General features: G+C 59.3%; 3 protein-coding genes across 8 annotated transcripts; 2 read left to right on the forward strand and 1 right to left on the reverse strand.

Moving 5' to 3' along the window:
* Positions 1 to 2,129: 2,129 nt before the first annotated feature.
* Positions 2,130 to 9,908, forward strand: PRCC (proline rich mitotic checkpoint control factor). The gene is given in 9 exon segments (XM_056321940.1): positions 2,130 to 2,443; positions 2,445 to 2,675; positions 2,677 to 2,985; positions 5,576 to 5,623; positions 6,070 to 6,654; positions 7,280 to 7,375; positions 8,283 to 8,426; positions 8,754 to 8,819; positions 9,409 to 9,908. Coding segments are annotated over 9 exon segments (1,587 nt in total). The 5' UTR covers positions 2,130 to 2,422; the 3' UTR covers positions 9,496 to 9,908.
* A 1,070-nt stretch (positions 9,909 to 10,978) lies between these two features.
* Positions 10,979 to 16,903, reverse strand: SH2D2A (SH2 domain containing 2A). Its single transcript, XM_056321948.1, is given in 10 exon segments — positions 10,979 to 12,637; positions 13,181 to 13,271; positions 13,595 to 13,705; positions 13,840 to 14,028; positions 14,267 to 14,432; positions 14,513 to 14,602; positions 14,748 to 14,866; positions 14,868 to 14,924; positions 15,090 to 15,241; positions 16,373 to 16,903. Coding segments are annotated over 9 exon segments (1,128 nt in total). The 5' UTR covers positions 15,234 to 15,241; positions 16,373 to 16,903; the 3' UTR covers positions 10,979 to 12,476.
* A 331-nt stretch (positions 16,904 to 17,234) lies between these two features.
* LOC130141200 (death-associated protein kinase 2-like) lies at positions 17,235 to 23,117 on the forward strand. Of its 6 annotated transcripts, XM_056321945.1 has the most exons (13): positions 17,242 to 17,618; positions 19,210 to 19,262; positions 19,760 to 19,863; positions 19,976 to 20,197; positions 20,275 to 20,413; positions 20,567 to 20,696; positions 20,887 to 20,935; positions 21,062 to 21,088; positions 21,224 to 21,376; positions 21,985 to 22,030; positions 22,119 to 22,208; positions 22,413 to 22,496; positions 22,776 to 23,117. In XM_056321945.1, exons 2-13 carry the CDS (start codon positions 19,212 to 19,214, stop codon positions 22,854 to 22,856), a joined length of 1,176 nt encoding a protein of 391 aa, XP_056177920.1. In that variant the 5' UTR covers positions 17,242 to 17,618; positions 19,210 to 19,211; the 3' UTR covers positions 22,857 to 23,117. The 6 variants fall into 6 exon arrangements, 5 of the variants coding, with proteins under 5 accessions (XP_056177918.1, XP_056177919.1, XP_056177917.1 ...); XM_056321943.1 differs by having other exon boundaries at positions 17,235 to 17,618; positions 20,275 to 20,696; positions 21,249 to 21,362; XM_056321944.1 differs by having other exon boundaries at positions 17,237 to 17,618; positions 20,275 to 20,696; positions 21,224 to 21,362.
* The last annotated feature ends 48 nt before the right edge of the window (positions 23,118 to 23,165 follow it).

Raw genomic sequence — 23,165 nt, forward strand, 5'->3', positions numbered from 1 at the left:
TGGACAAAGGGCAAGTGAAACAAAGATTTCTTCCTCCTCCTGCACAGCGAGAGCAAAACCTTGTTTAAACTCTGTCCCTCCTATCTCTGCCAAGGAGTTATTGTTGATTTTCCTCCGTGGAGGATGAGGACTGCCTCGTGTGGAAGCGTTGGGCGGTTTAACCTGATCGCTCAGTGCTTCTCAAGAACTCACTGATTTTTCCTTTCAAACAGACCTGGTCATTTCTAGAGTGGGAAATAAAACCCCAAAACCACGCTGGGGAGATCCTAACACATCCCCAGGATTTCAGCCTGAGGAGTGCTTTACTGGGGAAGTAACAGCTGATCCATACAAATGGGGGAAGTGACAGCGCTGGGGGCCTGATCCATACAAAAATCCCCATTTCTGTTTTGGTTTCCATTAGATTTGGTGAACGGGTGGGCAGAGCCGTAAAGGAAAGGGGGCTCAACACCTCTGTGACACCATTTGGGGTTCAGGGCCCCTCAGCAAGGGGTTTGCTCTACAGGTCAGCCAGCGCACACGTGTGCCTGTCACAGCCAAGACAACGGCTTGCTGTTTCTGGCAGATGGGGAACCTACAGTCCCAGGAAAAGAGGTTTCTGTGCTACCACAAAGGCTGATGCAGATGGGACCTTCTGTGAGGCAAATCGGCCCCGCGGCCGCAGGAACATCCTGCTCCTCCTCAGCGTCCTTGTGCTGGTATCACTTGGCTTTGCTCTTACAGGCCTCGGCTGCATAAAGTGGGGGAAAAAATATACCTGTAAGTGTCACAGCTACTGAAAGCCACAGTCACCCTTCCCTTTGGCTCCCAGAGGCCTCAATGCCTATTTTTAATACTCATCAGTCCTTCAGAACAGGGCAGGAGGGGTGGGACAGGGCACGTTAGTTGGGTTTCACACCGTTTGAAATGATAAAGGGCTTGCGTCACAGGATACGCTTCTCATTTATCTTGATTTTGCTTTAATTACTTATGCTAGCACTTCGCAGCAGCTTGGCAAATTACTTCCTTGGGCTTTGCATTGGGGACCCAAATTCAGAGCCCAGCTCTCTTCTTATTAAGGCCAGAACAAACCAGAAGGAGGTCACTGGAGTCAAACCTAAAGTCAGTTAAGCGCTAAAGGAATGAACCAGGGAGGCCTGGCCAGGGGCCCCCGCTGCGACAAGAGAGAACTCCCATCTCCACCCCTGCTCCGGCAAAGCTTTCCACCGGGTTTCACAGCCCTAAGCACAGCTCCTGCCTCAAAATTAAACAGGCCAGGGAACCAGCTAGCTGGTAGAGGTGTCCACCCCCACGTCGCTCTGTCCCCCTGCAGTGACACAGCAGCCCGGCGCCGGGGTCCCGCCGATGTCTCCGGGCACGCCGGGAGCTGTAGTCCCCCGCTCCACGGCTGGGTTTGGCGATTAACTAAACAGCCTGGCGAGCAAGGCGGGGGAAACGGCCCGGGGGAGGGCAGCGGGGGAGCGCCGGGAGTTGTAGTCCGGGCGGGCGGTCTCCGGAGGGCAGCCGGGCCCATCGCACCCGGGCAGGGCGAGGGGCCCCGTGGGCCCCTTGGGCTGGAGCCCACCCGCAGGCCGCGCAGCGGCCCCACCAAGCCGGGGGGAGGCCCGTCTTTCCCCTGCGGCCCTGCCCCGCACAGGGGGGTCTCGGGCAGGCCCCCCGCGCCCAGCAGCCCTCAGTGGGAAGCGCTCCGAGCAGGCCGCGTTAGGCCAGCTCCTCTCGGCCCGTCCCTTGGCCTCCTCGGAGGCTTCTGGGGGAGGCCTAGGCCCCTCGCCGCCTCCAACCGGGCTAGGCCGCGCTTCACCTCAGGGCCTGGCCAGGCCTGGTCTAAGCTCTGACTAGGCCTGGCCTTGGTGGGCTCAACTAGACCAAGCCAGACATTGCTCCTAGCGCCTCCCCACCCCTTCACCGACTCCCCCAGGCCCGTCCCAGCTGCCTGCGGCCTTCCCGCGCTAGGGCCTGGCTCCCCCGCCATGTCAGGTCCGGGCCCCTCGGCCCCGCCCCGCGGGGCATGCCGGGAGCGGTGGTCCCGCCGGGAGCTGCCGCAAACTACACTTCCCATAGTGCCGCGCGGCGGGGTGTGCTGGGAGGCGGGCGGGGAAGCGCGCGGGGCACGCCGGGAGTTGTAGTCCGGCGGCGCTGAGGCGCGGGAAGCTGGGGGGGCGCTGCCGGCAGCCATTATCTGGGAGCGCGGCGCGCCGGGCGCGGAGCCGGGGCGCTGGCCGCCTCACCGGCTCTCCGAGCCCGTGGCCCCGCCGCTGCGCGGGGGTGGGGCCGCCATGGCGGCTTAGCCTCGCCCCCACCCTCCCTTTCCTCCCCGCTACGGTCGCTGAAGGCGCGGCGGCAGTGCGGCCTAGCCGGAGGGCGGATCCTCGGCCTCGCGTAGCGGCTCCTGCCCGCGGAGGGCCGCCCTCCTCGGGGGGCCATGTCCCTGGTGGCCTATGCCAAGCAGCGAAGAGGAGAGTGATGCGGAGGAGGCCGGGGGCGAGGAGGAGGAAGCCGCCGCTCCTCCTGATGAGGCAGCACAGCAGCCGCCGGCCCGGGGGCTCTTCGCCACCTTGCCTCCCCCGAAAGCCCCCGTGATGCCCCCGCTGCCTCCGCCTCACCAGCCGCTGGGCAGCGGCTTCCCCCTGCTGCCGCCGCCCCACGGCGGGCCGCCCCCTCCCTTCCTTATGGGCCCCCCCGCCTGGCATGAGGGGCTTCAGCACCCCCCCGCCGGCCATGAGCCCGGGCCAGGCCGCGGCCGTCAGCCTGCCCGAGCCGGCCGCCAGCTGGGAACGGGAGCGGGGAGCAGCCCAGGCTGGGGGGCTCCTCTTGCCTCCCCCGAGGAACGCTGCCACCACGACCGCTGCCTCTACCCTCAGCCTACCCCCTCCTGTCTCGGCCTCTGCTGCTCTGCCCGGCGCTGGGGTGGATTTGAGCCTCCCCAAGCCAAAGAAGAGGACAGAGCCGGTGCGGATCACGGCGCCCGAGTTGCACAAGGGAGATGTGAGTATGAAATAAACCACCAGCTCTGTCTGGAGGGGGGGGGGGGCCGCTTGAGCCCTCCCCAGAAGGAGCACCTTTGTGTGTGGAATCTCCTTGGAGCAATCCCCCAGTGGATTTGTCTGCCCATAAAACACAGCCTCTCTTTCCTTGCTCTCTCCCATCATAATATAGCAAGGTACCGAAACCTATTGTGGCATCTACGAGATTTGTCCTGGCTGCCCGCCCTAATCCTAAAGCGCTTTGCAGAATTAAACTGATATAGAAACCTTATTTATAATCATAATAACAGCAAAACCCAGATTATCTGCACCCTTGTTTATTGCCGAAGTTAACCAGTTGATGATGTGGAGCCCTATGGCTTTTCGTGGGGGTATCCCCAAAAAATCTCCTCTTTTGTTTGCTGTGCAATTGATTAGATTTTCCTGTCAAATCAGTGCTTCAGGCGTTCTCCAGACTTTTAAGTAATCATTTCCCTCTTAGCTTGTGCTTTTTCATGTTTGCAGTGCCCTGCACCTTACGGGGCTCCTGAGCACTGAATCCAGGCTGTTTGGTGGTGAGAGCAGGGCCAGGCTCTTTGTGCCCACCTCCCTTTTTTTTTTTTTCCTGGGTGTCCCTGCTGATCAGCTTTTCATCTCTCCCCTTTGCTGGCTGCACCGGGACAGCACTGTTGTAGGGTGGATGTGACCACCGTGTGGCTGTGTCTGGCCTTGGTCGCTGGCTCTGGTGAGACATGAGTGCCTCTGGCTGTAGGAAGAGTTGAACTGCGGCTTAGGGTCATTTCCATGGGGATAGGTAGCTCGAGGAAGAGGTTTGGGCTCTCTGGATTTATAAACAGCATCAACAAATAGCGGTCTGCCAGGATCTTGTGCCTGGGGGAGCTGAAACGAAGTCAGTGCATCTCGCTTTGCTGGAAGAGCAGTCTGTGGCGGTGTGGGGAGAGCGAGTGAGAGGACACGGGCTTCCTGGCTGACTCTGAACCACGCTCTGCTGCTCACTGATAACCAACCCAGTCTGGCAAATTCCACAGCTCCTCATTCCACTGCTCCTAAAGGTGGCAGAGGTGGTGGGATGCATGGCTGGCCCTTTTAGACAAATGGATGAGGGATATCCCGTTCTCTCATACCCACTTTTTGCTTACTCACTTTCTTGCAGCGCTTTGGAACAGGCGCTTCACAATAAAGCAAGTGTCCAGGGCTCTTTGCTGCCCTGCTGGTTGTACAGTTACTGAAATAACCTGAAATGAAAGGAGATTTCTTCTCCCCCTTCGTCTCCCCCTCTGTGTTCCAGTGTATTGGCTTTGAACAAGAATACTACAGATCATCAGTGTTGAGCGAATGAATGCTGAAGGGAGAAAAAGTACCTTAAAACCAGAGCTGGTCTGAGAGGTTCCTGTTTGGGATTCCTGGAAGTCCCTTGGCCCGTGACTGACATCCTCATCACTGCTTATTCCCTCTTTCTCCTTAAAATACCTCCCATTGCTTTTGTTTGCACCTGTGGAGATGCTCCTGGGCAGTCTGCTTTATCTCCTCTCTCCCAAATGCGGCAGGGGGGTTTTATGGCCACTCTTGACTTGCCTTTATTTATGCATGTTCTTTGTCTTTGTCCTGTTTTATAATTTAGATAGTAAACTGGCAGAAGACCTTGTTTCCTGTAATCTCTTTAAAGTGCTCTGCAAAGCTATAAAACAATAAAGATGTTAAGGGCCTTTTCTGATGCCAGAGACACCAGACTTTCTACTCAAGTTTTAAATGGATATTGGGCAACGTTATTGTGAGCAACTCCCCGTTAATCCTCGCAGCGAATTTTTACACCCTTGCTTTGTATGGTTTTGTGCTTCCCTTCTATGAACTTACTTTGAAAGAGAGCGCTGACCTTATGCTGTGTAGCTTGTGTTCTTTGCCTTGCTTTAGGTTTGTTTTCCTGTGGTTTATCAAAAAAAAAAAAAAGAAATAAAATTCTTGAGCTGTTGGCTTTCCAAATGCTAATTTCTGACAGGAGCCAAATATGTAGCAGCTGAGTTTCTCCGCCCACCCACTCTGGTTTAGAGCAGGATTAAAAAGCTGCCTTGAAAATTTGGAATTTTGGGTTAGCAAATCCTTTTTTCTGTTCTGTAAGTTGCATAAATGAGCTCAAGGGGGAGATTATCGTTTGGCTGTGGATGGCTTTGCTCTTACAAGATTTTTAAGAAGTGATGCTGACCTGTTTGCAAAGCTGCAGGTTTTCCAGCAGAATGCAGCTGATCTTTCTGCCTCTGCCTGGACTCAGCTATCTCTAAATTGTAGTGGCAAGTACTGTGGTCCTGCTTTCGCTGTGGATGGCTTGTTTATCTCTCACAGTAGTCACCAGGGCAGGCTTTTATCTCCCTTTGCCCTGAGATAGATGCATCAGCAAGACTGTGGAAAAAGAGCTTGACCGCATCCCAGTGTTGCTTTTTAGCTCAGCTCTTGGCAGATTATAAATCCAGATCCACGTTACCGTGATGCTTTGTCTGGTTCAAACTGAAAATTTAATAAATTGAATAGTGGGTGGGCTTTCATTTTCTTTTATTTTAATATCTCAAGTTGTGCTAAGCTCTGTTTTTCTTTCTCAGTCAGATTCAGAGGAAGATGAACCAGCAAAGAAGAAAAACACACTTCAGGTAAATACTTAGTATATTCAATTAAACAGGTTTCACAGGAAAGAGGCATTTGACTGCGACAGATCTCGGGCTTCCAGTAGAGTAAATCAGCCACCCTGATTAGCACGTGGCTTTTGGTGTATAATATTCCTGAAATCCCCTGGGGTGTCAAGTCCCTTTTTTTGGGCAATTTCATAAATTTAAGTCTCAGGAAAAAAAAAGGCATGGATTTGGGAAGTTGGTAGATATTTGCAAGTACCATGTTTCCCTTAAAAGTCCCACTGGCCTTTTGTGCAAGAAAGCCCTGCAGCGTGTTCAAAGTAGCGAACGATTGTGCTGAGCAATGGGAAACCCATTAATGTTGTTAGAGTTGAAGGAGATAATTGGCAGGGAGTCAGAAAAAGGAAAGAGTCTCACTCATTTCTCTTTATTTCTGTGAACCATTTGCCTTGCATGAAACTCACCAGGGACGCGGCGAGGGCTCTGGCTTGTCTGCTTTGCTTCCTCAACCCAAAAATTTGACAGTGAAAGAGACCAATCGGTTACTTTTGCCCTACGCTTTCTCGAGGAAAGCGGGAGAAAACGCTTCTGACTCAAAGCCGGCTAAAGCCCCGACCTCTTCCTCCAAAACAAAACCTCTGTCCAAGCCAGCGGTGCCCACCACTCCTTCTCCGTCTGCTATCAAAGCCGCTGCCAAGAGTGCTGCCCTGCAGGTAACCAAGCAGATCACGCAGGAAGACGATGACAGCGACGAAGAGGTCGAACCAGAGAACTACTTCTCCTTGTCCGACAGGAGCGAGCCCAGCCTCGTGGGTGCCGAGGCGTACATGTACTCTGGCACGGTGGTGTCAGAGGACCCCCCGCCCGGGACAGAGACAGAGCCCCAGTTCCAGGACGCTGCTGCTAACGCCCCTCTGGAGTTCAAGACGGGCGCGGGCTCCAGCGGTGCTCAGCACAGCTGGGCACCCAAACCGGGAGAAGACTACGGCAGCCAGACGTACAGCCAGTTCCCTGCCTACAGCGAGGCCGGCATGGCTGGTGCATATTATCAGGTGGGTTTGCCGACTGGGAGGTGAAGCTTGGTGGTTCTGCTCTGAAAAGGCGTCCGGGACGCAGGGCTCCGAATTAGCTACGGGAGCAGGCGGCGGCTGGTGGGAATCTAACCTGTCTGAGCTAGCTGGGACAAGGAGCAGAGATCCACAGCACTTAGCGCAACAGGATTCCCCTGGCACGAGAGCTGGAGATGCTCTTTGCTGGATAAATGTTTAATAGCTGCACTCACTCGCTTTAAAACGCCCCTGTGCAACTGCCCCTGTTGTTGTCAGGGTGCAAAATCGGGGCTCGCCAGAGCCGGTGGCGGAAGCCAGGTTGTTTCTAGTAATTCAGCAAAGTATTTGTTGTTGAGTACCTCTGGAAAAAAATGCTGTACTCTGGCACTACTGAAGAGTAGCGGGCTCCAGAGTGATGAGGTGTGGTTAATGACTGCTTCAGTCTGCCCTGGGAGGAGGTAGCCGTGTAACGAACGGCCTGTACTCCCCAGAGGCGGGGTGAAGTGCCTCTAGGTGAAAAAGCAGCAGCGCGGGGAGCGAGGTACGCCATTCAGCGCTCCGTGTGTGGTTGCTCCAGGATCAATCTTGCTCCGCTCTCGTGACAAACTGGTTTTCCTTTCGCTGACAGGATTACTACAGCAGCGGCTACTACCAGGAGGTGGAACCGGCCCAGGCACCGCCGCAGGAGATGAGCACCGACTCCTCCTTCATAGACGACGAAGCGGTTGGCACTTTACTATCCCGCTGCGGAATTTGCGTTGAAGCTTGGCTAGAACGTAGGACCCGCTTGGCAGCCGCGGTCCTGCCCCACCGACACGACCTGGGCTTCGTCCCAAGTTGGGCTGGGTGGTTGTTCCGTGGGGTCTAGCGCCGTGTCGTGGACACGGGGTGGTGTCCTTCCAGCAGTCTGTTGGGTTTCTGCTCTGGATGGAGCTTGCTTGCTTTATAATTAAGTCCCACTTAATTCTGTTTGTTACTTTTACCGAGCCCCGTCTCATTCTTGTGAGGGGCACCTGGGGCAGACAAAGGGGCGTGGAGGGGTGTTGCTTGCTGAGGTGCAGATGAGTTTCTGTTCAGATACCTTCACGGTACGTCCTCTAGCATAGCAGCAAATTCCATACTTATTTCAAATGCTCAAAAACCTGTTTTAAAACCCGCTTTTCCCATTGTTGCCTTCATCTAGATACTGCCAGCCTCGTTAGCTGGGCCAGTCGGTGCTGCGGAAGGTGGTAGCCCATCTGGTGCTTGCTTCTTCAGGGGACCTCTTTATTTTAGAGGTGGATTTCTGTTACAGGAGGCGGATATGGTAGCAGCACAACTTCAGGTGCCTCCCTAGCACTTCAAACGAGAGATTTGGGAGTCCGAGGGTCTTCTGAACCAGACTGAAAGCAAGAGTAAATGCTGTTTTCTCTTCTGCGTAGCTTGAAGGTTATAATCTCATTTTCCTCTGATCTATAGCAAACCAGAACTCTCCTAAAGAAAAAAAAATCCTGGCTGGAAAAATGTTTGTTGACGTGGCTTGTCCCATGCTCGGGGAGCTGAGGCTCAGATCCCATCTACCTTTACTTGTTTCAGGTTGGCATTGGTGCGTGCTGTGCATGTCTTAACTCTGGTTATTTCTGTTCTTTCAGTTCAAGCGCCTGCAAGGCAAGCGGAACCGAGGGAGGGAAGAGATCAACTTTGTGGATATCAAAGGTGACGATCAGCTGAGCGGAGCCCAGCAGTGGCTGACCAAATCCTTAACGGAGGAGAAGACCATGAAATCGTTCAGCAAGGTACAGGCAGGCAGGGAGGAGTGCTGGCTTGGGGACCTCTGTTCAGGTCTCATTTCAGCCGCAGCTGGGGCTGGACGAGATGCCACAGGGTCCCCAGGGTGGGGGGACAGGGGCCCTTGTGTTAGTGTTGTCTAGATAATTAAACACAAGAGACCAGCAGAGCTTCTCAAAACACAGTCCCAGCGTGCAGGTGGTAAAGGTGGGCCAGGAGCTGCTTCAGCTTAGGGAATCTGCCCAGAGCTGTTTGATATGAAACAAATGCTTCTCGAATCGCTGTCTGGGGCAGGATTTTTCCAGGTTTAACGGTTCACTTGTTTTGCTTTCTAGAAAAAAGGAGATCAGCCCACGGGACAGCAAAGGAGGAAACACCAGATCACATACCTGATCCATCAGGTGAGCAGCTTCCCTTTCAAACCATCCAGGCAGGATTACAAGGCTTCATGCTTGGCAGCACGAGGTGGAGCTGGTGGAGCTGCTCTTCGAGGAGCTCTCCCCGACTGAGTGCCCCGAGCCTTGGCTGAGACCTGTAGTGGCTCTGACGGGGACAGAGGTGGCCGTGCTGCCACTGGTGGCCCAAACAGCCTTGTGGCAGCAGTGCCTTGGCCTTGGGGGTGTCACGGCACCGAGCTTCTAGCTTGCTTTTTGCTTTGCTTTGCTCTTCACCTCTTGCCCAGCTCCAGTGTGCGTGGTTCTACGCGTCACCGAGACTCTCTGCTTCCTGTCTTAATTCTGCGCCGCTGCCGTGCGGTTAGCAAGCGGCTGCCATGACCACCCCATAAGAGAAGCTGGTTTTTTTCAGCGTGAATGAAATGCCTGTGCATCCCAATTAATTCAGGCCTCTGTCAAGATAATTGTGCTAACTGCTGTAACGAGGCTTCTGGCTGAAGCGCTCTGTAATCCCCGTCAGCAGGGGCAGAGGAGAGTGAAAGGCTGTTGAGTCGGGGAGCGGCGACGCTGATGTTTATCCTCTCCGTTTCTGCAGGCGAAGGAAAGAGAACTGGAACTGAAAAACACATGGTCTGAAAACAAGCTCAGCAGACGTCAGACTCAAGCCAAATACGGATTCTAACACCTCTGTCCCGCTTTTTGGCTGTCATCCCAGGTGACCTACTGTGTCAGACTTCTCCTGGCCTTCTGGAGATCAACCAGGCCCCGTGTAGAACGTGGTCCGCTCGGCGGGTGGGAGGATAGTGCGCTCCCCTGCCTGTCAGGAGAAAGGTTTAATGCAAGCTGGTCCTGAAACTCCACCTGTAATCTTTCCCCTCCCTCCTTATAAACAAGAATGTGGCAAAGGTTCAAGTCAAATCTGTTCCGTACGACTGGTGACGGTCCCAGAGCAGCTGCAGGAGATGTGCCTGGCGCAAGGCTTGGAGCTTTTGTCCTGTAGGTACGGGGGCTACGCTCCTTCGACGTAGCCTCACCACTGGAACCGTAGGCAGAGTCTCAATAAACTTCCAGTTCCCACTTTGCTCCTTTCTTGGACTCGCTGTGCATTGAGTGTAACTCTCTTATTTTTTTTTTCTTTTTTTCTAAAAGACAGTGAGTTTCCAGAGCAAGCCTGGCTTTGGGTTGTGTTTTGTTTTTTGGTTGGGTTTTTTTTTTTTTTTTATTTGAGAAGTCCTCGCGGCTGCTTACTCACGTCCAAGTAAATCCAGTGATCCTCTCATGCAAATGGTTGGTTTGATCCCTTTTATTTTTGAGAAAATGTGGCTAAGTTAGTGTTTTTCTTCTCAGCTCCGCCAGCCTGTATGTCTCGAACCATGCTGAGGGGAAACTCCTTTACAGGTCAGAGCTTGCAACAGAGGTGAAAACGCCCCGAGTGTGGAACACACAAAGCAGTGAGGATCTCTTGCCCAGCACGAGGCGCTGCTGAGGGCTTTTGGATAAACGTGATCGTTGTGTGTATGTACATTTCTCTTCCTTTTGGTTGGGTTTTTTTCTTTTTTTTTCTTTTTTTTTTTTTTTCCCTCCCCTTGACCCAAGGCCTCCAGCGCTGTACCAGGCTGCTCTCCAGACTCGTGGAACTGAGTATTCCCAGCGTCACACGGTGCAGTGCAGCTGGCAGCGAGCTCGGCGAGTGAAGCAGCGGTATTTCCTCTCAGCAGACACAGATGAAGGCTGCCAACTGTACTTTTTTTTTTTTTTCCCCCCCCCCCCCCCCCCCCCAGCTTGTTTGTATCAATTCTGTTTCAATTAAGTGTTAACTTTACCCTCCTGGCTGGGAAGAGGAGACCATATCCGGCCTTAACTTTTTAAAGTGAAATCTTTCTTTTATTTAAAGTATTAGGTCTAGGTGATAATGACTGCAAATCATGTGCAGCCTTTGGTGGCCAGATCCATGGATCTTTTAGCCAAATCTCTGTGGCCTCACTTAGTTTGTTGTTCACCAAAGGGTGTGATGCCGAAGGGAACAGAGAGCTGGTCTGGTTATTTAACTTACATTCCCACCACTACGGGTTATATTTGTTGTAACCACAGCTAAACCAGCTAATATTTGTTACTCCGTGTAGAAAAACTCCCAAGAGGTTGTTTTTCTCCCGTGTTATCTGTTTAAAAAAAAAAAAAAAAAGGCAAACAAACCCCCATGAATGAAGTCTTTCCTTAGAGTATTTTAAAATAATCTGATTTCTAGTTTAGTTCCCTGGATGTTTTAGTACTTTGCAGAGCCTGTTTTGAGTATTTGAATGACCGGAATAAAGTTACTGTTGAGTAATTTATTCATATATGTACAGCGAAATCCTCCAAAAAGAGATTTGATAAAGGAATAAACTTTTAAATGAACCGAATGACACCTGTTTCCATCACAAGGTGCTCAACTCCTTGCTCAGGGCGTTGCTTTTCCTTCTCCCCCTCCCCGGGAAGGCCGGAGCACCTCCGCTGCAGCCCGTTTTTTGGGAACGGCTGCCTGGATTTATTAGCCGAGCAGATGCCGTTGCGCAGCCGGTGCCGAAACGCTTGGCCGGGGGAGTTCAGCCCCCCCCGGGGTGCAGACCCCAGCAGTGGGTTACGGTCACCGCTGTGGATTCAGCCGTTTACAATGCCGAGGCTTGGCGTTCACGCTCCGGCGCGGCGAGGCAACGGTGCTGGAGGGTTTCTGTGGCCTCGGTGGGACCGTGGAGTCTGGAATCCTGGAGCCAGCCAAGAGGGAGGCTGGAGGTCACGGCTTCCTCATTTTTTTTTTATTTTTTTTTTTTTAATTTGCAGTGTGCAGTGGCTCACTTTTAGCACTAGAGGGGAGTTCCGAGGCTCAGCTGACTCGCCCTCTGCTTCTAGCTATTTAAGAGCAACAAAATACAGGCTTGGAAAAAGCAAAAGCGAATTTTTCCCCGAGAGGTAAAAGAAAACAACCACAACCCTCCCTTTTCCCTCTGTGTCCTGAAGCTCTGACACATCTAAGCTGGGGGGGGGGGGGGGGGGGGGTGTTGGGCTGTTTTTGTGCACTTTCTGCTCCGTTTAAGGCTGGGTGCGCCCCGTTTGCTGTGAGAATGATGCCGGCTCTGTGTCATCTCCCGCAAAACGACGAGTCCAGGGTTTTGCATGGCGCTGGGCACTGCGGCGTAGCCCTGAATCGGCGTCGCCCACCCAGCAGCTGAATTTGGTCCTTGGGTTTGGTGTTAGCTGGTGTTTGTGGCTGAGGAAACGGGCAGGGCTTGGAGGTGTGGGCGCTGGGCTCATGATGGTTGCGGTGGCCCTGCTTGCCAGGTTGTCGTGGCGCTCCGGCTCGTGGCCGATTTCATATCCGAGTGGATGCACCAGCCGCGCTCAAAATCTGTCTTGTTTTGGTTTTTTTTTTTTTTTTTACTGTAATCGCCTTTTCCATCCCTGTTCTGTGATTAGAGATCTCCGCATGCGTTGAAAGATAAATTCAATCCGTTTCCCCTCTTTTAACCGCCTCGCAGGGCTCGGGAAAGGCGTGGGAATCCCAGTGCAGAGCGGACCAGCCATGGCGCTGCCTGTCTGTGCCTTGGACCTCTCCCCCTGCATCCCAGAGCTGCCTCCGGCGCTGGAGGAGCCGGAGAATTCCCTTCTGCCCGGGAGCTGGCTCTTGCCTTAGACCTGCCCGTCCGCCCAGCTTAGAGACGGTGTCCAGAAACCTGCTCGTAAATGTTTTCGGGGTCTTTCTGCCCCGCTGCAGCCAGGGGTTGTTTTGCAGCGCTCGTCCCGCGGCTGCGACCGGCATCGGGGAGCTCGAGCCGAGGGTTCGTGGTGCCCTGAGGAGAAACGGGCCCTGAGCTGGTGCTGGCGGAGCTGGGACCTGAGAGTTGGTCCTTCACCACCCCCCGGCCCACCGCTGCGCCCCCCCCTTCCCCCTTCGGGTACGAGTTGGGGACCATCGCGCCAGTGGGGCAGGGGACCCCATTGTCCTGCTGTGACCCCGCTGTGGAGCAGACCCCGACCCTCTGGACTCTAGGGGGGATCTCCCCGACCCTCTGGACTCTAGGGGGGATCTCCCCGACCCACTGGGCTCTAGGGGAGATCTCCCTGACCCACTCGACTAGGGGGGATCTCCCTGACCCACTGGGCTCTAGGGGGGATCTCCCTGACCCACTGGGCTCTAGGGGAGATCTCCCTGACCCCTCAACTAGGGGGGATCTCCCTGACCCACTGGGCTCTAGGGGGGATCTCCCTGACCCACTGGGCTCTAGGGGGGATCTCACCGACCCGCTGGGCTCTAGGGGGGATCTACTGAGCCCTGGCACTGAGCTCTAGAGCAGCGAGCGGCTCTGCACTGTGCCCCACCGTGGGGAACGCACCTCCCCGGCCGGGCTGGAAGCTTCTCCCACCTTCCCAATGGTGCTGGGAGCTGCCGGGACCTGCCGCCTCTTGGAAGCTTGGCTGGACACGCTGCGGAAGAGCCAGCGGTGAGCGCGGGGTTTGGGGGGCAGCGTGGAGAAGCCATCTCGGGATCCCCCGGGAAGCGGAGCGGGCAGATCCTGCTGGGCCAGCGCCACCTCGGAGTAGATGTTCTCCTCGTGGCTGGTGCCGGGGCTGGACCCCCTGCCCATGGCGTAGAAGGGGATGGGCTCTTGCAGCCCCTCGCGGGCGGGGGGCCTGGGGGCGATGCCCTCGTGGGGCTCGGCGTAGGTGTGGAAGCACATGAGCTGCTGGTACTTGGCATCGGCGGGTGGGGGTGGCGGGGGTGGTGTGGGGGGGGCGGCTTCTGGCACCTGAGCGGAGGGACCTTTGGGGGCTGCTCCACCGCCGGCGGGGCTGTGTGACCCCTGAGCTGCCCCCAAGGAGCTGGCCTTGGCTGGCAGCGGCGGGGGGACGTTGGGAGCCTGGGGAAGAGATGGGACAGGTCAGAGGTGAGAAGTGGATCCACGGTGGCGGGGGCTGCGTCCCCCAGCCCGGCTGCATCCCTTCACCTCGCGAGAGCTTTGCCTCCGTGCCCACCCCCCTGCCGTGCCTTTACCTCCCTGGATGAGCCTCCCTCGGTGCTGGGCTCCGCAGGGAGCAGGGGGGCTGCGGCCACCTGCCTGGCTGCCGGGACCCCCTTGGCCACGGTGCTGTACACCAGGGGCTTTGCTGGTGCTTTGCTGGATGGGGGATGCACAGCACTGCTGCCGGCGGGGGTCTGCGACCCTCCTCGGGGCTCCCCTTCCTGCAATAAGAGGGGAGGGGTGCCGGGCTGGGTGTGTGGCCTGGGGTGGACCTCAGGGTGGTGGTCCCGCCTCAGGTGTGCTGCCTGCGCTGGGGATGCTGCCCGATGGCCAAGGTGGCTCCGCTTCCAACTCTGGCTTTCACGGTGCTTGGATTCCCCCAGCTTGGGAAAATCCGCCCCCCCCCTAATGATTCCATTTTTCTCGGCTGCAGGGACTAACGAGGGCCCAGGTCCTCACCCGCCTGCACGGCACCGTCAGGACCTCGTGGTAGGGCGCGAGGGGCGCAGTGGCGTAGTGCCGCAGCAGGTCGGCCAGCGCGGCGTGGGCGCTCTGCTCCCCCAGGATCACGTACCGCCCGTCCGGCAGCTGGTCCAGGACAAAGTGCCGGCACCGATCCCTGCCCCTGGCGGCACAGGGGACAGGGTTGGCACAGCGGGCAGGAAAGGGATGGAGCCCCAACCCCCCCCCTCGGGGGTCCCTCACCTGTAGGACAGGACGAAGCCCACTGTGCTCTCGCTGAAGCGGATCAGGAAGCAGCCTGGGGGTTGATCCTGCAGCAGCTGCTCCGTCTCCCTGCGGGCAGGGACCTAGAGCTGCTCACCCTCACCCCCTTTGTGGGATCCAGGTATCCAACTCCCTGTTTTGGAGCTCAGGGGTGGGGATGCCAAAGGGGCCACCCCGTTCCCTGCCTCAGTTTCCCCCCCCCCCACCCGCTCACCTCCGGCTGATGAAGCCGTGGAACCAGGCTGGGAGCTCGCCCTTGGCTCCCAGCCTCCTGGCTTGTGTCTGCTCGAACCACAGCCTCGTCTGGGCACGCAGGGCCACCAGCTCTGGCTGCAGGTCGCCCCTCCGGCAGGGACCAGCCTGGTGGAGACGGCCAGGAGCCTGGCAGGGCCTGGAGGGAAGGGGAAAGCGGCCGGGGGCTCGGGTGGGGATGTCCCCCGAGGATGCTCTGCGCCCCACGTGGGGCTTCTATTGCAGCCCAGGAGGACACGGCGCCTGTGGTGTGTGAGCTGGGGGGCACAGGGGGCGACGGACCCTTTGCAACCCCTTGTCCTACCCTGCCACCTGTGTCGTTATGGCCCAGGGGCTGCTCTGCTCCCTGGGGCTGGTCCCGGGTCGTATCGCGTCCTGGCTTGGTGCTGGCTGTGTTGTCCTCACCGAGGGGTTTGAAGGTGCTGAAGAGGGGACGGTCGTCATCCATGGGGTCCCCTGTCCCAGGGAGTGGGGAGAAACGGGCTCAGGGCAGCGAAGCCTCCCTCGGGGCCCCTGCCTGTGGGGCAGGGGGGTGCTGGGGGGTCCATGAGCCCCCCCAGGCGCTGCTGGGCTCATCATTCTCCCCAGGGAGACCACCCTGCACCCCCTGGACAGGAGGGATGATGACTCAGGGACCGGCGAGGGAGGAGGGGAAAGTGTATGAATCCCCCAGCCCCCTGGAAGTCTTGGGGGGTCACCCAGGGGAGGGGGGCAAGGCGGTGGGCACCGGGCTCTGCGTGCAGCCTCTGAGGGACCCTGAGCTCAGCACCGAGCCACCAACACTCGGCAAAAAAATGTTCATCCCCAGCAGATGCTCCAGGGGGGTGGGAGAGACTGGTTGGATCTGGGAAGCAAAGCGGAGTTGGAGGAGCTTGTTGGAAAACAGAGGGATTCAGGTGGGGGAGGGGGACAGCATCTTGTCACCTGTCACCGGCTGCAGCACCCAGCCCGTCCCTGCACCCGGGCTCGCGGGGGAAGGCAGGGAAGTTGTCACCAAAGCGGAACAAAACAACCCAAAGTGCTGCCAACCAGCGCGGGGAATGCCGGGGCGGTGAGCTTGGCTCAGGTCCTGCCCGCGCGTGGCCAGGCGCTTGGGGACAACGCCACCATCCCCGGCTTGCGCTGCGTCCCCCGGTTGGGTGTGGGTCCTGGGTGGAGGTGGGGGGCTCATCCCTGCTTTCCCCCGCCAGCACCTTGGCCTTGGAGAGGCGGCTGGGGCGGGGGAGGGGGGGGTTTGCTCGCGGGGGTGGGAAGTGCTGCCTAAACCCTGCGCTCCTGGGGTGAAAAATGGGTCAAATCGGGCTTGAAATGGGCTAAAGCCTGGCTTTGCCCCCTGAGACCCTTCTGGGCTGGGTGACCCCCTGCGATGGGGGTACGACCTGGCTGGAAGGGCCGGGATGGGCAGGGGACCCCGCTCCCCCGCCCCGCACCCCCTTGTCTGTTGTGCCTTTCGGTGGTGGGAGCATCTGTGCCTTGCCTGGCCCAAGTCCTCCTGCTTGAGGTTTGCTCCATGGCCTTTTTCCTCCCACCCTGGTACAAACACAAGCCTGGTGAGACCCCAGCCCCAATCCCCCAACCCACACCTACCTGTGCCTGGCCACGCCGGGACCCTGGACCCCCAGCGCGGCCGCCTTGCCTGCGCTCACTCCTCCGCTGCCTGCAAAGGGCAGGAAGCGGCAACCGAAGCTGCAAGAGCCTTAGGGCGATGGGGACACGTCACGGGAAGGTGGCACAGGGTGGCACCCAGGTGACACTGGCTCCCTCAATACCGGCTGGGCGGTGGGGCTCCGGCCACCCACCCGCTGGCCCATCCATGCCTGCAAAGGGCTCCTTGTCCCTCCCAGCCGCATCCCAGGATTCCGCGCCGCTGGGCTGGGGGCAACGGGGCTCGGCTGGTCCAGGCTCGTGCTGCCAGCCAGGATTCGGTCCCTGGCACGGTGGGATCCGGCGCCGCTTCCCCTCCTCATGCTCCGGCCACCGTGTCCTTCTCCCCCACCAGCTGCCGGAGCTGGGCGCATCCCTGGGATGTGCTGGGGGCATCGGGTGGCAAACAGCCGGGGACCCTCAGCTGGAAAACACAGCTGCCGAGCTGCCGCCACCGCTGCTCTCCCTCCTGGTGGTGCCAGGCTCCGGCTGGTCCCGTGGCACGAGCGGTGCCAACCCGCCTGCACCCTAGAGGTTGTGGGAACTGGGGATTAGGGCAGGGATTAAGGGCTGGGGTTGGTTTATCCATCCCACCGGGACAGGGATGGGGTGCGCTGAGCGGTGGCTTTGCAAACCCCTGGGGTGGGGATGGTGCCCGGTGCCCTCCAGCATCCCGCGGCACGTGGTGCGGTGCCAGCACCGACTCTCTCCACCTTAAGAACCCCGTCCCTCCCCGCCACCTTCACACCCACCGCTTCGCTTCCCCTCCGGCGGCCGCACAATATTTTTATCCGTCAGCCAGGTTTCCTGTTTGCAATTCTCACGTTTACGGGCACCCAGCGGTCATGGGACATCGGCCAGGGGGGGCATCACCCAAGGGGACATCGGCCACCAGCAGCTCATCCCACTGAGTCCCAGCCACTCCTCAAGGAACCGAAGCGCTGGAAATACTTGGGAATTGTCCCTAAAAGGCTTTTTCCAGCTCCTCTCCGCAGCTGTGGGGACAGCGTAGGGGGATTTCTCAAGAGTCCTCGGGAGGAGGAACGCAAAGAGCTTTTCTTCCTCTGAGCCACAGCGGCTTCCCGGGAAACGCCGGGACTTCAAGGAAAAGCCTGGCACGGCCGGGGTTTGCTGGAGGAAGGCTGGAGCTGCGCGTCGTGGCACCGGGAACGCGGAGCCTGGCACGGAGGTAAGGGGTCCCTGCTCCCCCGGGGGGTTGGGGGCTGTCTGGGTGCAGGGGGGGCAGGGAGCTTTGGGGTCCTGTGGTGCTTTTTGGTGGTGGGATGTCACTGCCGCCTGCGGGGGTGTTTCCCCAGGAGCCCATTTTCCAGCTGGCTGGGGCTGGGGTGTTGGCTCAGCGTGGTGTCCCTGCCCTCCGCAGCCCCCCCGAGCCCACCCCCTGCAGCTGTGAGCTCAACCGTGGTCCCGGTGGCATGGGGCCACCCGTGCCTCAGTTTCCCTCCCTGCGAAAGCAGCTTGGCGACACGCTGCGAGGGGGCTCAGCGGCAAGGGACGGGGGGTGGATGGGGGTGGGGGGGGATGGGCTGCTTGTGTCCATCCCCCCAGGGAATAAACGGACACGCTGTGACCCTGGGTGGCGTGTTGGACCCCGTGGACGTGTCACACGCCAGGGATGGTGGCTCAGCTTCAGCCGCAGCCGCCCCCATGCACATACCAGCCTGGGGACCAGCTGGCTCTGAGCCGTGCTGGGGGCGAGTGGTGCCTGGCTGGGTGCCCCCCCCCGAGCCTGGGGGTGCCACAGGATTGTCACCATGGGCAGCAGCTGTCCCCTGTCCTGGCTGGCTGGGGAGCGAGGGAGAGGAGACTGGGCACGGGGGCTTGGGGGGGTAAGGGGGCACAGCTGGGCTGGCAGCAGGGGGGGAGTAAGGGGGGGGAGTGGGCTTGGGGACTGTCTCTTAGGGCCACCATGGGGGGACAAGAGGGGTCCTGGCACCTGTTGGGGCGAACACCGGTGCAGCAGAACCCTGTGGGGACTGGGACAGGCTGCGTGCGACTGGTGCAATGTGGTCCCCAGGGACCTACCCCAGGGGGCTCGGATCCCCCCCGCAGTGGGGGGAGCAAGCCCCTGGCAGCGGGTGCACCCTGGCTTTGAGGGGGTAAATCCCGGCGCGCTGAGCACAGGCTGGGGACCGGCATCTGGCTGCTGCAGCCCCGCTGCAGGATCTGGCCCTGCCATCCTTTTTGCTGAGATAAAGCAGAGCCAGGCAGCTGGGAGGGGGTCGGCGTCTCGGGGTCTCGTGCTCCCTTATCGAGCTGTTTTTTCCTGTGGGAAGGACCCCACCTCTGGCCACTATCCCTGTCCTTGCCCTTTTCCCACTGGCCTTGAACCCTGCAGCCTGGGAAGCCTCCTACTCCTGGGGACAAAGCACTGGGGACATTGAGGTGGCCCCAAGGTTGGGGCTTGGAGCCTGCCCCCCCCCCCCCCCCCCCTTCCTTGCACCCCTGCTCAGTCCCAACCACTGGAACATCACTTAGTCCCATCTTACAACTGGGGAAACTGAGGCACGGGGGGTCGGGCTCTGGTGTTTGCCTGCTGCTGCGTGAGCTGGCAGCTGAAAGAGGCTGGTTTGTGGCTTGGAGCTACCGGAGACCAGAGCTGGGCCCCTCCTTACTGGGTCCTTCTCATCAGTGTAATGAGTTGGGGGGGGTCTCTGCCAGGACCACAGGGTGCAGGCAGGGTACTGGCCCATTGGAGGCCTCCGTGTGGCCCCGCTGTCCCCCCTAAAGCCCCTCTCCCCCTCACCTTCTTGTCTTTGCAGCGATGGCTGAGGGCGGCTGGGCTGGGGTCCTGGCTGCCCCTGACAGCACCCAGGTGAGCTGAGGTTGGGGGCTGCGTGCGTGGGGTCCCCTGCCGGGGGGGCTGCGGGGACGGCCAGACGGGACTCTCGTGGATGATGAGCTCACGGTGGTGCTTTTATCCACTTTTGAGCCCCTTTTTAAAAAAAAATCAAACCGGCAACGTTAAGTTTTTCTCCCCATTTTGCACCCCTAATCCCCCCCCAGCACACAGTGGGGCTGGTGTGACCCCCCTCCCTGCCTGCCCCCGCCTAATTTCCAAGCCCCCTGAGCCTCTCCTGCCCGCTTGGATCAAGGGGTGAAGTTCTCCACGTTTCCACGTGCCGGAAAATTTAGCACAAACTGGGAGAGCCGGCCAGAGCCTGAGCTCAGCCATGGTATTAGACACCAGAGAATCCCCTCTAGTGCATGCTGGGGGGGTTGCGGTGCTCTCTGTGGGATGGGGGTCCCTACATGGGGCATGTCACCGTACCCCGGGCAGGTGGCCAAGTCAGATCCTGGCGCATCCCATAGGATACAGCCGGCCCCGCGGGGGCTGTGGGGAGCGAGGGGCTGGTGGCCACCCTGAGCCCGGGCAGCGTGGAGGACCTGTACGAGCTGCTGGAGAAGCTGGGCAGGTGAGTGGGGTGCAGGTAGGGGGGCCCCAAAGGCAGGTGGGCACCTGGCTTGTCCCCCTTGGTGTGTGTGGGGGGCAGCCTGGCCATGCCCCAGCCCGGCGCATCGCCGCAGCGGGCACTTCGGCGTGGTGAAGCGATGCCAGGAGCGCAGCACCGGCACCTTCTACGCCGCCAAATTTGTGAAGACGCAGCGATGCCGGGGCAGCCGCCGGGGGCTGGAGCGGGCGCAGGTGGAGCGGGAGGTCACCATCCTCCGCCAGCTCGACCACCCCAACATCATGCGGCTCCACGACCTCTTCGCCAGCAGAGCTGAGGTGGTGCTCATCCTGGAGCTGTGAGTGGGGGTCCAGGGGTGGGGGCACCCCCTTTTTTTGTGTGTGTTAGAGCTCACCCCGTCCTCGCCCCACGCAGGATCCGTGGCGGGGAGCTCTTTGACTTCATTGCGGAGAAGGAGATGCTGTCGGAGGAGGAAGCCATCGAGTTCCTGGGACAGATCCTGCGCGGGGTGGAGTACCTGCACAGCCACCGCATTGCCCACTTTGACCTCAAGGTGCCTGTGGGGACCCCCCATTTTTTCTCCTTGGGGGATCCAGGGGCTGCATCCCCCCTGCTCCGGGCATCTCCCACTCCCTGCCTTCCCGGGATGCTGCTGTGCCCACCGGCAGAGCCCAGCACCCCCCAGCACCCCGCCGTGTCCCCACAGCCCGAGAACATCATGCTGCAGGAGAAGGACGACCCCAAGCCCCAGATCAAGATCATCGACTTCGGGCTGGCCCAGCGCCTGGAAGACGGTGTCACCTTCAAGAGCCTCTGCGGGACCCCGCAGTACATCGGTAGGGGGCTGGCAGGTCCCCAGGGGGGTCCCCAAGCAGCCCTCTGCGGGGTGCAGCGGGCGTGCTCTTCAGGGATGTGGCAAAGGGACCCCCGGGGTGGGGAAGGGACCCCCCAGGCAGGCAGGGAGGGACATGACCGGGATGGTGCTGTCCCCTCTAATGTCCCCCCCTGCTCTGCGTTCACCCCTAGCTCCTGAAGTGATCAACTACGAACCGCTGAGCTCCGCGACCGACATGTGGTGAGGAGTGGGGACCCCAGGGGTGACGGGCTGAGCCAGGGGTGGCTAGGGACCCCCCTGGGTGCCATAGGGCATGAGGGGGGGTGCCGGGGAGGGCAGCGCCTGACGCCCACCTCTGCCTTTTAGGAGCATCGGGGTCATCACCTACATCCTGTGAGTACGGGATGATGCTCGCTGTGGCCGCGGGAAACTGAGGCACGGGGACACCGTGCCGTGGCTGAGCCCAGGCGCTGGGGTAGCAGAGCTGGTGCTGTCCTGGCACTCAGTGGCTCTGTCATGTTCCCACAGGCTCAGCGGCTTGTCCCCCTTCCAGGGTGAGACAGACGCTGAGACCCTCTCCAACGTCGTGGCTGGTGCCTACGAGTTCGAGGAGCGCTGCTTCAGCCAGACCTCCGAGATGGCCAAGGACTTCATCCAGCAGCTGCTGGTGAAGGAGCCAGAGTGAGCCCCCCTCCCCTTCTCCATCCCCTTCTCCGTCCCCTTCCCCATCCCCTTCCCCACTCCTTTCTCTTCTCCATCCTTTTCTCCATCCTTTTCTCCATCCCCTTCTTTCTCCATCCCCTTCTCCATCCCCTTCTCCACCTCCATTGGCCCCATCCCCATCTCCTTCTTTCTCCTTCTCCAACTCCTTCTCCTTCTCCTTCTTTCTCCTTTCTCCTTTCTCCTTCTTTCTCCTGCTCCTTCCTCTATTCCCTTCATCTTATTCTTCACTCCATCATTTCCTTCTCCTTCTCCTTCTCCTTCTCCTTCTCCTTCTCCTTCTCCTTCTCCTCCTTCTCCTCCTTCTCCTCCTTCTCCTCCTTCTCCTCCTTCTCCTCCTTCTCCTCCTTCTCCTCCTTCTCCTCCTTCTCCTCCTTCTCCTCCTTCTCCTCCTTCTCCTCCTTCTCCTCCTTCTCCTCCTTCTCCTTTCCCCATCTCCTTCCCCACCCCCACCATCCCCTTCCCCTTCTCCTTTCTCTTTTTTGTCCTTCTCCCTCCCCAACCCTGCAGTGGATGTGCAGGGCAGGGACCCCCACCGCCCCCGGCCACCACATCCCTCTGTGCTGCAGGCACCGCATGACGGCCACCGAGTGCCTGGTCCACCCCTGGATCAAGGTGAGAGGGCCTGGTGGGGAGGTGGGTGCCAGCCCCCCCGGAGCGGGGTGGGGGCCTGGTGACACCGCGGTGCCCTCGCCCCCCACAGCCCCTCAGCAGGAAGCAGGCGGTGAACCGGAGCCGTTCCTCCATCAACATGAAAAACTTCCGCAAGTTCAACGCTCGGAGGAAGTGGAAGGTGAAGGGGGTCCCGATCCTGGGGTGGGGGATGGGGGGCACCCAGCAGTGGGGTCCCACCACCCATGGGGTCCCTGGTGGTGTGCTCCCTCCCAGGGCTGGCTGTAGCTCGGTGTCTGGGGGGGTGGGGGGATGTAGCACTGGGGTGGGGGGGGCAGAGGAGGGGAGCGACCCCTCCTTGGACCCCCACCCTCCTGCCCCCCAGCTCTCCTACAACATGGTGTCTGCCTGCAACCGGCTGTGCCGCACGCGGCTGCTCTGCGGCCTGAGGAAGGAGGATGAGGAGCTGGTGAGCGGCCAGGACCCCCCTGACCCCCCCCCCCCGCCCCCCCCCGGACTGGGGTAGGGGAGAAGGCATTTGGGGGTCCAGGCCCCTCAAATGGAGGTGGGGGGCTGTGTGTGCCCACCTGGGGTGCCCTTTCCTCCAGGGGAATCCTCTCACCTTGGGGGGGTTCCTCTCCCATGGGGGGGGTCCTGACTCCTGGGCGGGAGGATTCCTCTCCCCTAGGGGGGTTATCTGCTCGGGTGGGGGTCTTGCCCCTGCCCTCCAGCCCCCCTGTGCCCCCAGCGCTGCTGCGAGAGTGACCAGGAGGAGAAGGACAGCCACCCTGTCACGCTGCTGCGCCGACGGAGAAGCAGCTGCTCCTGAGCCCCCCCAAAAGGAGACAGGACCCCCCCCCCCCAACAAGAAGAGCCCTGGGGATCCCCCTATCTCCCCCATCCCAGGGGGCAGGAACACTGTCTGGCCCCAGTGCTCCCAGTTCCATGATGCTGGACGGTGACTGGGGCTGCAGCCCCCCTCCTCCTGCTCCCCAGGTTTCTGCTACAGTGGGGAAGGGGCTGCCTCACAGCTGGGACCCTCGCCCATGCTCGCCCCTTGTGCGAGAAATAAACGTCTCCCTCTCATCCATCCTCCTCTCCTACGTCAGGAGCTTCCTCCCGCTCCTCCTCCTCGCCG

The sequence above is a fragment of the Falco biarmicus genome, chromosome 19, assembly GCF_023638135.1.
Source record: "Falco biarmicus isolate bFalBia1 chromosome 19, bFalBia1.pri, whole genome shotgun sequence".
NCBI classification, from domain to species: Eukaryota; Metazoa; Chordata; class Aves; order Falconiformes; family Falconidae; genus Falco; species Falco biarmicus.

What these genes read in the sequence shown, in the direction of transcription:
- LOC130141200 (XM_056321942.1), top strand. Translation starts at nt 19,212, where the DNA reads ATGGCTGAGGGCGGCTGGGCTGGGGTCCTGGCTGCCCCTGACAGCACC. An exon ending in CTGCCCCTGACAGCACCCAG is followed by an intron (nt 19,263 to 19,759) that starts GTGAGCTGAGGT and finishes CGCATCCCATAG; the next exon opens with GATACAGCCGGCCCCGCGGG. An exon ending in AGCTCCGCGACCGACATGTG is followed by an intron (nt 20,936 to 21,061) that starts GTGAGGAGTGGG and finishes TCTGCCTTTTAG; the next exon opens with GAGCATCGGGGTCATCACCT.